The sequence below is a fragment of the Perissodus microlepis genome, chromosome 3 (genome assembly GCF_051167445.1).
Source record: "Perissodus microlepis isolate ML-2025 ecotype Zambia chromosome 3, ASM5116744v1, whole genome shotgun sequence".
Taxonomy (NCBI): Eukaryota; Metazoa; Chordata; class Actinopteri; order Cichliformes; family Cichlidae; genus Perissodus; species Perissodus microlepis.
In genome coordinates this window covers 27,297,048-27,309,700 of record NC_140463.1, presented here as the reverse complement: position 1 = coordinate 27,309,700, position 12,653 = coordinate 27,297,048, and the positions used below count along the sequence as shown (strand labels likewise).

Sequence of the window (12,653 nt, the reverse complement as noted above, 5' to 3'; positions counted from 1 at the left end):
TGGTATAAAATATAACTGCTAAAGAAAACATTTGTCTGAGACTTTTTAATGTCAGAATTAAAATATTCACAATAAAGAGCAGTAATTCAGTGTCTCAGATTTTGGCGAAACACACAAACTGCACACTTTCCACACAGTGAGTAGAATCTAGACTTCATAAGAAAAAGTTAAGAACACACTGCACAAAGGACTTAATTTGCTAATAATGAATGGCTTCAGATGATGCCAGTATTGCATAGCACAGATGCTGTATTGCAATAGGGTATCATGACCAAAGTCTAGAAGATTCAAAAGTGAGCTCAAAGCTTTCTTTACTTTCTTGCGTCACAAAGTTATTGTGACCTTTGTGACACTTTCATCAAGGTACTTCTCGTGTCCAAATTCAAGGGTAGGATGCTTCAAAGACTGCATTTGTAGGCAATTACGTCACAGCGACACAATGAAGGCTGTCCAAATTATAAGACTCCACCAAATGTGGCTCCTTTTCCCCAGAGTTGAAGGATGTCGGGTGTATCCTTTGTGGTCCACCATATCCCAGGATTCATTTAGACCGGAAAAATGCGGGAATGGAATATAGGCCAAACTGTCCAATTTCAGTCGCTCATTTCCGCCCTAACCAGCCTTCGAACGACCCGCCCCACCTGAACCGGGTAGGCCAGGTCCTTCAAAGCATGCTACCCCTGAATTTGGACACAGCCACTGTCCTCATTTCTCAAGGGTTTGATACACTAATGGCTGCTTTCATGGGATGCCCCTCCTATTTATCTGTTTGTACCACAAAGGAAAAAGGGAGGGGAGGGATTGCTAGTATTTAAAATGTTGTAAATGCCTTGTTAGCCCATGATTTGTTAATGATCTATCTTGTGTTATCAGGTCATTTTGAGCCAGGTATTACAAGGTAGAAGTTTTTGGCTAATAGACTTGATATGCTCTTATATACTTTCTTTTTTCTTTTCCATGGTAAAGCGTGTAAGTGATTTAAATTCCCACCCATGTTTACACCTTGGCTCTTGTGATGACATGATCAAAAGTGGGACAGCTCCCACTAGGGCTAAAATATCTAGAAGCGCTGTGCTATGTGAAAACCTGGCACGTTTACCTCTTTGTATGTTGTGTCTTTTAAGAGTCCGTTGTTAGTCTAATATTGTTAATGGCAGTTATGACTCTCTCTCTCTCGCTCTCTCTCTCTATCTCTCTGTGTGTGTAATCTATATTGATGTACATCATGCGCAGTACTTACCCACTAAACGGGAAATGTGTGGCATGTAAAACAGCACGAGAGTAAGCTGTATTAAAGACAGATTGTTGTTGCTCCACGTTATCGCTTGAGCTGGACTTTTATTCAAGAGCCCAACACAACATGGTGTCAGAAGTGCACTCGCTGTACGCGGTGAACTGAGAAAACTGAAAAGAAAGTCAGCTTGGCGAACGACTAGCGACAAACATGACGGAGCAAGCGGCGGCTCTACCAGCAGCAGCAGCGACACCTGGCCCGGTTATGGCAGCTCCACCAGCGGCTACTTTCACCATCAAGCCACCGGAACTGTTCGACTTCGCAAAGCCCCAGGAATGGGAGAAGTGGATCAGACGTTTCGAGCGTTTTAGAATAGCAAGTAATCTGAACAGCTCAACAGATGCTAACCAAGTGAACACATTAGTTTACTGCATGGGAGACGAGGCTGACGATGTGCTAAGGGGACTTGACCTAACAGACGGGCAACGCCAGCAGTACGATGCGGTCAGAAATGCATTTGATAGACATTTTGTCCCCAGAAAGAATGTGATCTATGAAAGAGCAAGGTTTAATAAGCGAGTACAACAGCCAGCAGAAACAGTTGACTCCTTCATAACAGCTCTATATGCTCTCGTTGAAAACTGAATATGGTGAACTTCACTATGAACTTTTGAGGGATAGGCTCATTGTGGGTCTTAAAGATTCATCACTGTCGGAGAGAATGCAGCTCAACAAAGATTTGACCCTAACCAAAGCTATCACAATGGCGAGACAATCTGAGGAAATAAAAAGACAGCAAACTGACCTAAGAGGTGAAAGCAGCACGGGCAAAACAGCCGTGGAGGCCGTGCATGTCAGAAACTCACAGCCAAATAAATTCAGTTCAAGCCACAAAAACCACAAATAACAAAACAAGAGAGTAAAACATGTTCTAAATGTGGAAAAACATCGATGCACCCAGCAGCACAGTGCCCAGCCAAAAATGCAGAATGCCACTACTGTGGGAAACGTGGACACTACGGGAGAGTTTGTAGGTCTACAACTGTGCATGAGGTGGCAGACAGTGCAGATGGACTCTTCCTAGGTGAACTGGATTCAGGAGAAGACCTGTGGCTTGCTAACATCTGCATGAGAGGCAAAAGCATGACATTTAAATTAGACTTGGGGGCAGATGTCACAGCTATCTCAGAGGAGACATTCAAAGACATTAAGCAGCCAAATGAACATTTGCAAAAAGCTGAAAAGCCACTGTATGGACCAGGAGGTGCAGCACTGACGGTACTTGGGTCTACAAAGGAGGACATTTCCTACAGTGACAGGAGCACTACAGAGACAATCTATGTAGTCAGAAATCTGCGTGTAGCTCTCTTAAGCAGGACAGCTTCTGTGAGACTGAAACTAATTGCCCGAATGGACAATGTTGACCTTGAGACAGTGAAGAAAGCGTACCCGAAACTATGTGATGGGCTTGGGCTTGTTCAAAAACCATACACGATTAAGCTGAAGCCCGACGCTAAACCTTATTCTCTGAAAGTGCCAAGGCGTGTTCCACTGCCACTACTGGGCAAAGTCAAAACAGAGCTGGAGAGGATGGAATAGTTGGGAGTAATCAGTCGTGTGGAAGAGCCCACAGACTGGTGTTGCGGCATGGTCGTAGCCCCCAAAAAAGGACAAAGAGAAAGTCTGTATCTGTGTGGACATGACACCATTAAATGAGTCGGTGTGTCGTGAAAGATATATATTCCCCTCTGTGGACCAAACACTAGGCATGCTCACAGGTGCGCAGTATTTCTCCAAGCTTGATGCTAACATGGGCTTTTGGCAAATACCGCTGTCCAAAGAATCTGCTCTCCTCACCACATTTATTACGCCATTTGGTAGATACCATTTAAATCGTTTGCCATTTGGTATTTCCAGTGCACCAGAGCATTTCCAAAACATGATGGTGACGGAAGTGACAGCCGGCCTCGCGGGAGTCGTGTGCCACATGGACGACATCCTAGTCTGGGGATCCACGAGGGAGGAGCACGACATGAGACTCAACGCTGTCCTCGACCGTGCAGAGAAGGCGGGTGTCACCCTGAACATGTCAAAATGTGAGTTTGGCAAAAGAGCAGTGAAATTCTTAGGATTCATTGTGTCATCTGAAGGCATGAGTCCTGACCCTGACAAAACTAGTGCGGTGCAGAATATGACAGAGCCAAGCACCGTGAGTGAGCTTAGGAGCTTCTTAGGAATGGTGAATCAGCTGGGGAAATTCATCCCAAACCTCTCCGAAAAAGACAAACCACTGAGAGACTTGCTTTCAACTAAAAACATGTGGTACTGGGGGCACGAGCAACAAAACGCGTTTAGTAGTTTAAAAGAAGAACTGTCATCCGCTCCAGTACTGCAGCTTTACTACCCAAGCAAACCCCAAAAGATCTCAGCAGATGCCTCTTCATACGGGTTGGGGGCAGTTTTGCTACAGAAAAACAATGACGTGTGGTCACCAGTCGCGTATGCCTCACGATCATTGACACCCACAGAGCAGCACTATGCCCAGCTGGAAAAAGAAGCGCTGGCGCTCACCTGGGCCTGTGAAAGATTCAGTGACTTTATTCTAGGGCTACACTTTGAGCTTGAGACCGACCATAAGCCACTTGTGAGCCTACTTGGAGGGCAAGCCTTGGATTTGCTTCCACCGCGGATACAGAGATTCCGCATGCGCCTAATGAGATGTTCTTACACTATAAGGCACATTCCAGGCAAAAGCCTCACCACAGCCGACACGCTGTCACGGTTACCGCTGGCAGACAGCGTGATGCCCAGAGACAATGATCTTATGGAGGACACCGATATTTACGTTGACGCAGTGCTGGAGGGCCTTCCTACTAGCAGCAAATACCTTGCAGATCCACGTGAGCAGCTACAGTCTGACAGCGTCTGTTCCCAAGTCATGAAGTTCTGTGCAGAGGGCTGGCCTGACAGGAACCAGCTGCAGGGATTAGTAAAACACTACTGGTCAGAAAGAGCAGTTTTGAGTGTACACCATGGACTACTACTGCGAGGCACAAGGTTGGTCATACCTGCAAACATGCGAAATGCAGTTTTGGACAAAATACACGAGGGTCACCAAGGGGTAGTTAAGTGCCGAGAACGTGCCCGACAACCAGTGTGGTGGCCAGGCTTAAGTAATCAGATCAGTGAACTTGTCCTTAAGTGCAGGCTGTGTATACAGGAGAGAGTTAATGTGAGGGAACCTCTTATGCCCACACATTTACCTGAGAGGCCATGGCAGAATTTAGGAGCTGATTTGTTCACACTAAAAGACAAAAACTATCTGTTGGTAGTAGATTATTTCTCGAGATATGTTGAGATTGCTCAACTCAGCCCAACTCGTTCAGCCAATGTGATTGTGCATTTAAAGTCAATATTTGCACGCCATGGAATACCTGAAGCATTGATTACCGATAATGGCCCACAATTTGCATGTCAAGAAATGAAAGACTTTGCAAAGGACTACTGTTTTGAGCATGTCACCAGTAGTCCCAGGTACCCGCAGAGCAACGGCGAGGCGGAGAGGGGCGTCCAGACCATCAAAAATCTCCTCAAGAAAGCCAGCGATCCATACAAGGCATTGCTGGCATACAGAACAACAGCACTGGCGAATGGCTACAGCCCGGCTCAACTTCTCATGGGGCGCAGGCTTCGTACTACTTTACCAATGCTTCCTGAAACCTTAGAGCCATGTCTGCCTGATTTTCAGCAGATTTGTCATTCTGAGAGAGAGAAAAGGCTGAGACAAACCGAATGTTTTAACAAAAGACATAGAACAAGAGAACTGGATAAATTGTTGCCAGGGCAACCAGTCTGGATCACGGATGCAAAAGCACAAGGCACAGTGACATCAGTCCACCCAACTCCACGATCGTACATCATCAGTGGACCCCAAGGGACAATCAGAAGGAACCGCAGTCATCTTGTGCCGATCCCACAAACAGAGACTCAAACCGAAGCAAAACAGATCCAGTCCACCCCTATAGAGACAGTTTCTGAGCCAAGCACACCCCATACACCAGGTGTGGTTAGAACCCGGTCTGGTAGGGAAGTGATTAAACCGAAAAGACTTGATCTGTGGAGCTAATTGTTTGGAAAGGGAAAAGTTGTATTTCGAAATGCTAAGTTTTGTTTTTGAGAATAGCATGTTTAAAAGGACAAGAAGGTTTAACTTGTGTTAAGAGTGTAAGAGAAGGTGTTTATGAAAATACTAAAGTTTATGTTTCCTGAAATGCTGGGGTATGTCTGTATTGAAAAAAAATATTATGCAGTTATGTTTTGTTTGAAGAGCAAAAGAATGTACCAGCCTAACTTCAGTAAGGGGGATGTGTGTGGCATGTAAAACAGCACAAGAGTAAGCTGTATTAAAGAAAGATTGTTGTTGCTCCACATTATCGCTTGAGCGGGAGTTTTATTCAAGAGCCCAACACAACATCTCTCTCTCTCTCTCATACATATATACGTATATACATATTTATGTTTGTGTGTATATGTATGTATGTAATGTCCATTGTGTTGATTCAAATGTGCTCTGGGACAATCATAGGCATTGGTTGCTACTGACAACAGGAAATAAAGCTGGTCCACACTATAGGCTGAACCATTTGTTAGTGGTGGTGGGGGGGGGGGGTAACACTATGCAATATATTGAGTTTTGGAATTTATTTTCAGTGCTAACTGTAGCTAGGCTCAAAGTGTTAATGCTATCTCATTTTGATAAACAATGTTATATTAAAAACCAGGGTGGCACTAGGGGTGGCAAGAGATCACTTCAGGGTGGCACATGCCACCCTATGCCACCCCTCTAGATCCGCCCCTGCTGAGCTCTTACAAATTGCTGCTTGTGTATAGTTGAGTTACAGCGGGATGATGGGTGATCTTTACCAGCACTCTGTTTTCTTAGAGTGTCACTGTCTTAAAGAAGAACATCTAACAAGATTACAAAAATATTTCAGCATTCGACGCAGATCAGGTGGAGGAGAGTGTGGACCGGTGACGAGAGTGGGCAAAAATGTCTACAGTGTGGCTTTCAAAAATAAAAAGGGTAGGTTTATTATACATAGGTGTCAGCTGCTGGGGAAAAAAAATATATATATCTATATCTATATATATATATATGTATATATATATATGTATTACATATACATATAAAGGAATTGTGAATTGACAGTTTGTCTCGAAAGTGAAAATTGCTAATGCTACAAAACATTTGGTGGTCAGCCGTTGTCATAATGTCAAGTTCAAGCTATACATTGCATTACAGAAGCAGCGTACAATGTACCACCACCACTTTTGAACTTTTGTCTGTGAATAGGCCATTGCATAGATGGGTACACTGGGATGACCAGATTACTGCAGTGTAAACAAATACAAATACAGTTTTAATTTCATTTGCTGTTTGAATGTTTAGTAGAAGAGGAAGTAAAGTCAGCTGCACAGACCTTAAAGACCTTAAAGCAGAAGTGAACTTTCCAATCAGCTTAGCAAACGACTATAATTTATGTAGAGTCAGGAAAATATTGTCTTTCCTGCATTTGGTATGTACTTTTACAATTAAATTTTAGTTTGTTATAGGCATTTATTGGATATCAGGAGAAAGAATAAAAAGAAGGCCAAAATAAACTTAAAAGGAAAATGGGTCACATAAAAAATTCAGTCTGTAACTCGAGATATCTGTCTACAGATCAACAGCGAGTCCTTCAGAGATCAGAGCATGTTTTGGAGCTTGGAGATCATCGTTTGGTGACCACAGTCCGAGAAAGTCTGGAAAGTGACGACACCTCTCATTTCATCACCCCTACTTCCACTCCAGCAGAGGTAAATTTCACAAATAAGTTTAATCAAGGTTTTATGGCTTCATATGGAATTAACATTGTCCATATGATAAAAACATTGATGTAACCTCTTACTTCAGTATTATTATGATGTATCAGCTTTGCTACAGATTGATACCTCCTGTCATTTGTATTTCTTCCCAATCACAGACTCCTGAGAACATTCCTGCCTCGTCTCTTCCACCAAGTGATGAAGAGTATGAACTACACGTTGATAATTATCTCCTTCGTTACCTGAAAGAATGTCCACATGCTCAGCAAGAACTTCAGAACATGCTTGCCTGTTTAGCCTGCTCTGCTGATCTTTACTGTGAGGAGGGGAGAGTTTTAGTCAGGAGACTCGCTCAACCTAGTGCTGCAGATGAAGTTAGTGATTGGAAAGCTGAGGTAGACGCTCTCTTTGGTGGCTACTTGTGCCATTATGAGGTAAACCCTGACAAAGTTGAAGCTTTGGTTCAGTCCAGCAGCTCTTGTCAGACTGCAGGTGAAGTGAAGGTGTACACAGATGAGTCTGGGATGGCTGTTGTTGTTGGAGAACTGTCTCTGGTTCATGCCAGGTTGTTAGACATCGAGCAACCTTCAAGTTTACGTGACAATATGGCATCTCTGAGTTTAAGAGAGGAAAGCACAACCATTGCTAGCTACAGCCTTTGTGATGGGCTCCAGGTGTTTGTGTGTCAGGGTGACATCACCAAGCAACACGCTGATGCTCTGGTAAATGCAGCCAATCAGGACTTGGAGCACTCTGCAGGTGTTGCTGCTGCACTGAGTCGAGCTGGTGGTCCTGAAATACAGAGAGAGAGTGATGAATTAGTGAAGTGTTTGGGGAAAATTCCCATAGGAGAAACAGTAGTGACCACAGGGGGTAACTTAAAGTGCAAGAAACTGCTTCATGCAGTTGGGCCTGTAGGTGGAAAAGCAAGTGACAGAGATAAGATGTTACTGGAGAAAACTGTGCATTCAGCTTTAAATTTATCAGAAATAATGGCGTTTCAGTCCATAGCCATTCCTTGTATCAGCTCAGGTGTCTCTGGGGTTCCTCTCACTGTGTCCACTGAGGCAACTGTTGCTGCTGTGAAGGACTTTGGCAGTGTGGGAGGTCGAAGTGTGAGCAAAATCATCCTGATTGATAACAGAGAGGAGGCAGTGAGGGCCATGCAGATAGCATGTGATAGGCTTCTCCAAGGGATAGATACACCTGATGAAGATACAGCAAGAGGAGCCACTGCCAGAGCTCCTGGAGGCAGAGTCCACATGGAGGTTATTCAGGGATCGATCGAGAGCCAACAGGTGAGAAACGCTGCTGTAATTAAAATAAACAACACTTTGCAATAAAACACATTTTCTAAGCCCACCAAATCTCCTGCTCTTCTCCTAGGTGGATGCTTTGGTGTCTCCTATGGTTGGCCATGATCCTCTCTCTACCCGTGTTGGAAATTCTTTGTTTGCAGTAGCTGGACCACAGCTGACCACAAGGTTTAGAAAGGAAGCAGAAGATGAAACAATGCCTGGTGACTCAGTACTGCTGGAGGGCTTACCTGGACTTCAGTCTAATGCAGTCTTCTTCCTCAATCTCGTTCCCATGGATGGTGACCCAGACGGAGTTGCAGTCCAGGTGAGATAGTAAAGGAGTGATTTTATTATTCTATCTGTTTGTGAGGACATTTTTTAATGAAGCCATTTGTCTTAATCCAGTATTCTTATGTGTTATAGGTTCTTCGAATGGGCATCAACACAATACTATCTTCTTGTGAGAAGAAAGAATTCACATCTGTCGCTCTTCCCGTCCTTGGTGCTGGGATGGCCCTGCAGTTTCCTGTCAGTGAGGAGGTGAGGGCTTTAAAGGAGGAAGTTCATGTATTTGAAGAGGAACGAGTGGGCATCACACCACTCCTGATCCGCATTGTCATTCACCCCGATGACGAGTCAGATCAGGTAATGACAAAGTACTTTTTTCTTTAAAAATTACCACCAACACCAAACTCTGATATTGATTTTGTTGTGCTTAGAAAAAATGAAATTTTAAAACACCACAACAGAAATTCATGTGGTACAATGGGATATATATGTGACAGTATTAAAAGTCATCTTGTTTGCCAATATCAATCTTTTCTGACACCAAACTTTGGTGTAGCATTCATTTTTTTCGAACGGCAACTGGGCTTTACAAAACTTAATTTATGCTCCTACTTGCTAAGATAATGTGTACCAATAATTCACCAATCACGTTTTGTTTGCTCTGCATCTAATGAATATATAAAGGAACTCTTACTAATGTAATAATTTGTTGTCTTTGCAGACATTTGGCTCAGTCCAAAAAACCAAATTCACTGAAGGAGTTCACCATAAAGACCAAGATCAAGGTTGGTGTAGAAAATATCCACAGATAATAATCCCAACAGTGCTTTATATGTATGTATATATATATATATATATATATATATATATATATATATATATATATATATATATATATATATATATATGTGTGTGTATATATATACATATATATGTGTGTATATGTGTATATATATATGTGTATATGTATGTATATACATATGTGTATATGTATATATATATATATATGTGTATATGTATATATATATATATATATATATATGTGTATATGTATATATATATATATATATATATATGTGTGTGTGTGTATATATATATGTGTATGTATATATATATATATATGTGTGTATATATATATATATATGTGTGTGTGTGTGTGTGTGTGTGTCTGTATATATGTAAAGGGACTACATTAAAACATAAATAGTAAATTGTGACATCTAATAGAGCATTTGCAAAAAAATAAATAAGTCCATCAAAGAGGACTAAATAGACAGCCAATTTGTGAATGATTGCATTAACCCTACTAATCACTAGCTTGACCTAGCAAAATTCCTTAGTGGACCAGTGTTCTCATCTTATCATTTAATATTGATTCTGTATCTGACTAAAACGGTTCAGTATCTATTGCAAGAAAGAAATGTACTTAACAGAGTCAACTTTCTCCTCTAGAGTCAACAACAATGAGGTTGGTCCTGCTGGGAAAAACTGGATCTGGGAAAAGTCACTTGGGTAACACAATTTTTGGAGAGAAGCACTTTGCCACCTACCATTCTCCAAACTCTGGGACAATGAAATGCCAAACAGAAACCAAAACAGTCAGTGGAAGAAGCATCACTCTGATCGACACCCCTGGTTTGTTTGACACAGGAAGGTCTGAAGAAGATCTAAAGCCTGAGATAATGAGCTGTATGACAGAGTGTGCTCCTGGGCCTCAAGCTTTTCTCATTGTGCTTCGAGTGGATAAATTCACAGAGCACGAGCAGGCTGTCGTCACTAAGATACATCAGTCTTTCTCAGATGAAGCTCTAAAATATGCTGTAGTTGTTTTCACTCACGGTGATCAGCTCAAGAAAAATATGAAAATTGAAGATTTTGTCAGTCAGAACAAAAATCTGAGTGATCTGGTGTCAAAGTGTGGTGGTCGGTGCCACGTCTTTGATAACAAACACTGGAACAACAACCAGCCAAAAAACTACAGGAGCAACCAGTTCCAGCTGGAGGAGTTACTGAAAACAATAGAAAAAATGGTGACGGAAAAAAACGGAGGCTACTACACAAATAAAACGCTGCAACATGTGGAGACAGCAATACAAGAACAGGTAGAGCATATTAGACACTCAATGCCAGATAAAACCCCAGAAGAGATCAGAAACCAGGCTAAAACTAGTGTGTTTAAGAGGTTTCTGATCCAAACGACAGGGATTGCAACAGGAGCTTTGCTTGGTGCTTTTTTTGGTGTAGTAACATTGGCTGAATTTGCTGTGAAATCTGTGAAGAACTCACGACTGATGAGTGTCACAGAAATGTTAGCATGTGTGCCTGCTGCTGCAACAGTAGGAAAAACAGCACTAGTAGCTGCTGGGACAGTAGGTTTGGCAGCAGCAGCAGCAGGAGGTGTAATGGGAGGCATCACTGGAAATGAAGTCGCTAAGGATGCAGAGTCACCTTTAGAAGCTGTACAGAGAGCATATAAGGCTGTCCAAGGAAAAAGAAAAGCTTTTACTGAATTTACGTAAAATTTTCTTAATAAGCAGATATTTATGTGAACATTTGATTATTTTATTACCTCTTGATAATGTTACATTGCATATAATGTTTACATATTTACAAGGCAGTACATAAATTTGTTTTTATTTGGAGGTTTTTGGGACTATTAAAGGTTTATTCAGCGGTTTCCGTCTTTTAGGCGCCTATGTTTTTTTTTTCTTCGCTTACTTTGCCTTGGGCTACTGTGTCAAAATTTTTCATACAGTTGGGAATAAGGGAAATGTGGGTTAAAGCAAGTGAAGGCTCTGATTAATTCAACACCATTGCCAGCAGTAAGAGGGTTCATCTGGAGGAAAGATATTTGGAGGGGCTTACAAACAGCAATAGTGCCATCAGTGGAGGACAACAGCTATCTTTCCCTGGCAAAAAGCAACTGTGTTTCAGTTACTGGAAGGATGTAACTTTGCCAGTGCCGGACTTGAACTCTTGTCTTTTTTCACGTTACTCTGACACCCCACCCTTTTTTTTTTAAAGCAACTCATTTGCTACTTTAGGGCCAGAATGTGTTGGTGTTTATGAACTATAACTGGGGTTTGTCACAAATGAGATATTCAGAGTTCCATTTTACTAGAAAAGTGTCCCCAGCACTGTTCTGAATTTATCATTAACAGCATGTGCAGTTGTTTGGTCATATGGCCCATATTTCAATTCAATTTTTAGTTTCATTTATATAGTACCAAATCACAATAACAGTGTCCTCAAAATCCTTTGAAAAGTAAAGATCAGACAATAGCACAGAGAAAACCCCAACTATCAAATGAACCTCTATAACAGGGGTGGGGGAACTAAACCCAGGGTGATATCCTTCAGTATGAGAGAGCTGTGACTGACCGCTCATGGGGCTCATCTGGATTACTATCTGCATCTCAAGTTATCTCATGTTACATACAAAACAAAGCACCGTCTGATAACCCATTTCTACATAAATGTGTAATTGCTGTTTCCAAAGAGAGGAACAGCTGCAAAAATCATCCCAAAACCTTCCATACACTTTCTTACTTAGACTACAAATTCACATTGTCAAGTTTAAGATGGCCTGAATAATGGCCTCTCTCTCTCTCTCTCTCTCCCTCCCTTAGAGTAATGATAAAACTTATGTTTAATCGTTGCTCTAAGATATGCTTACAATACCTAATTCAAAGCTAATAATTATATCTAATGATGGCTCACTTGAAGCTGACGCTCCGGCACGTGTGTCAAAAACCACACTGCTTCAGAAGCACTGTGTCAAGGTTTGATTTGTTTGGCCAGAGTCATGTGATCAGTGACATTTAGAACGTAGCTGATTCAATGGTTTATAAGGAAGTGGATCATTCGCGGGATTTGTGGAGTGCTTTGATAGTGAGCGACAACAAACCACTGATCATTCTATTGAGCGATACTGAGCCAGCAAGGAAGAGGGGAGGTTCTGTTGTGTG

At 42.0% G+C, this 12,653-nt stretch overlaps 1 protein-coding gene across 1 annotated transcript; it reads left to right on the top strand.

Moving 5' to 3' along the window:
• Positions 1-6,139: 6,139 nt before the first annotated feature.
• Positions 6,140-11,219, top strand: LOC146390804 (uncharacterized). Its single transcript, XM_084923797.1, has 7 exons — positions 6,140-6,317; positions 6,957-7,090; positions 7,258-8,397; positions 8,486-8,722; positions 8,821-9,042; positions 9,407-9,470; positions 10,138-11,219. The coding sequence occupies exons 1-7, from the start codon at positions 6,140-6,142 to the stop codon at positions 11,202-11,204; spliced, it is 3,042 nt and encodes a 1,013-aa protein (XP_084779923.1). The 3' UTR covers positions 11,205-11,219.
• Positions 11,220-12,653: the final 1,434 nt, after the last annotated feature.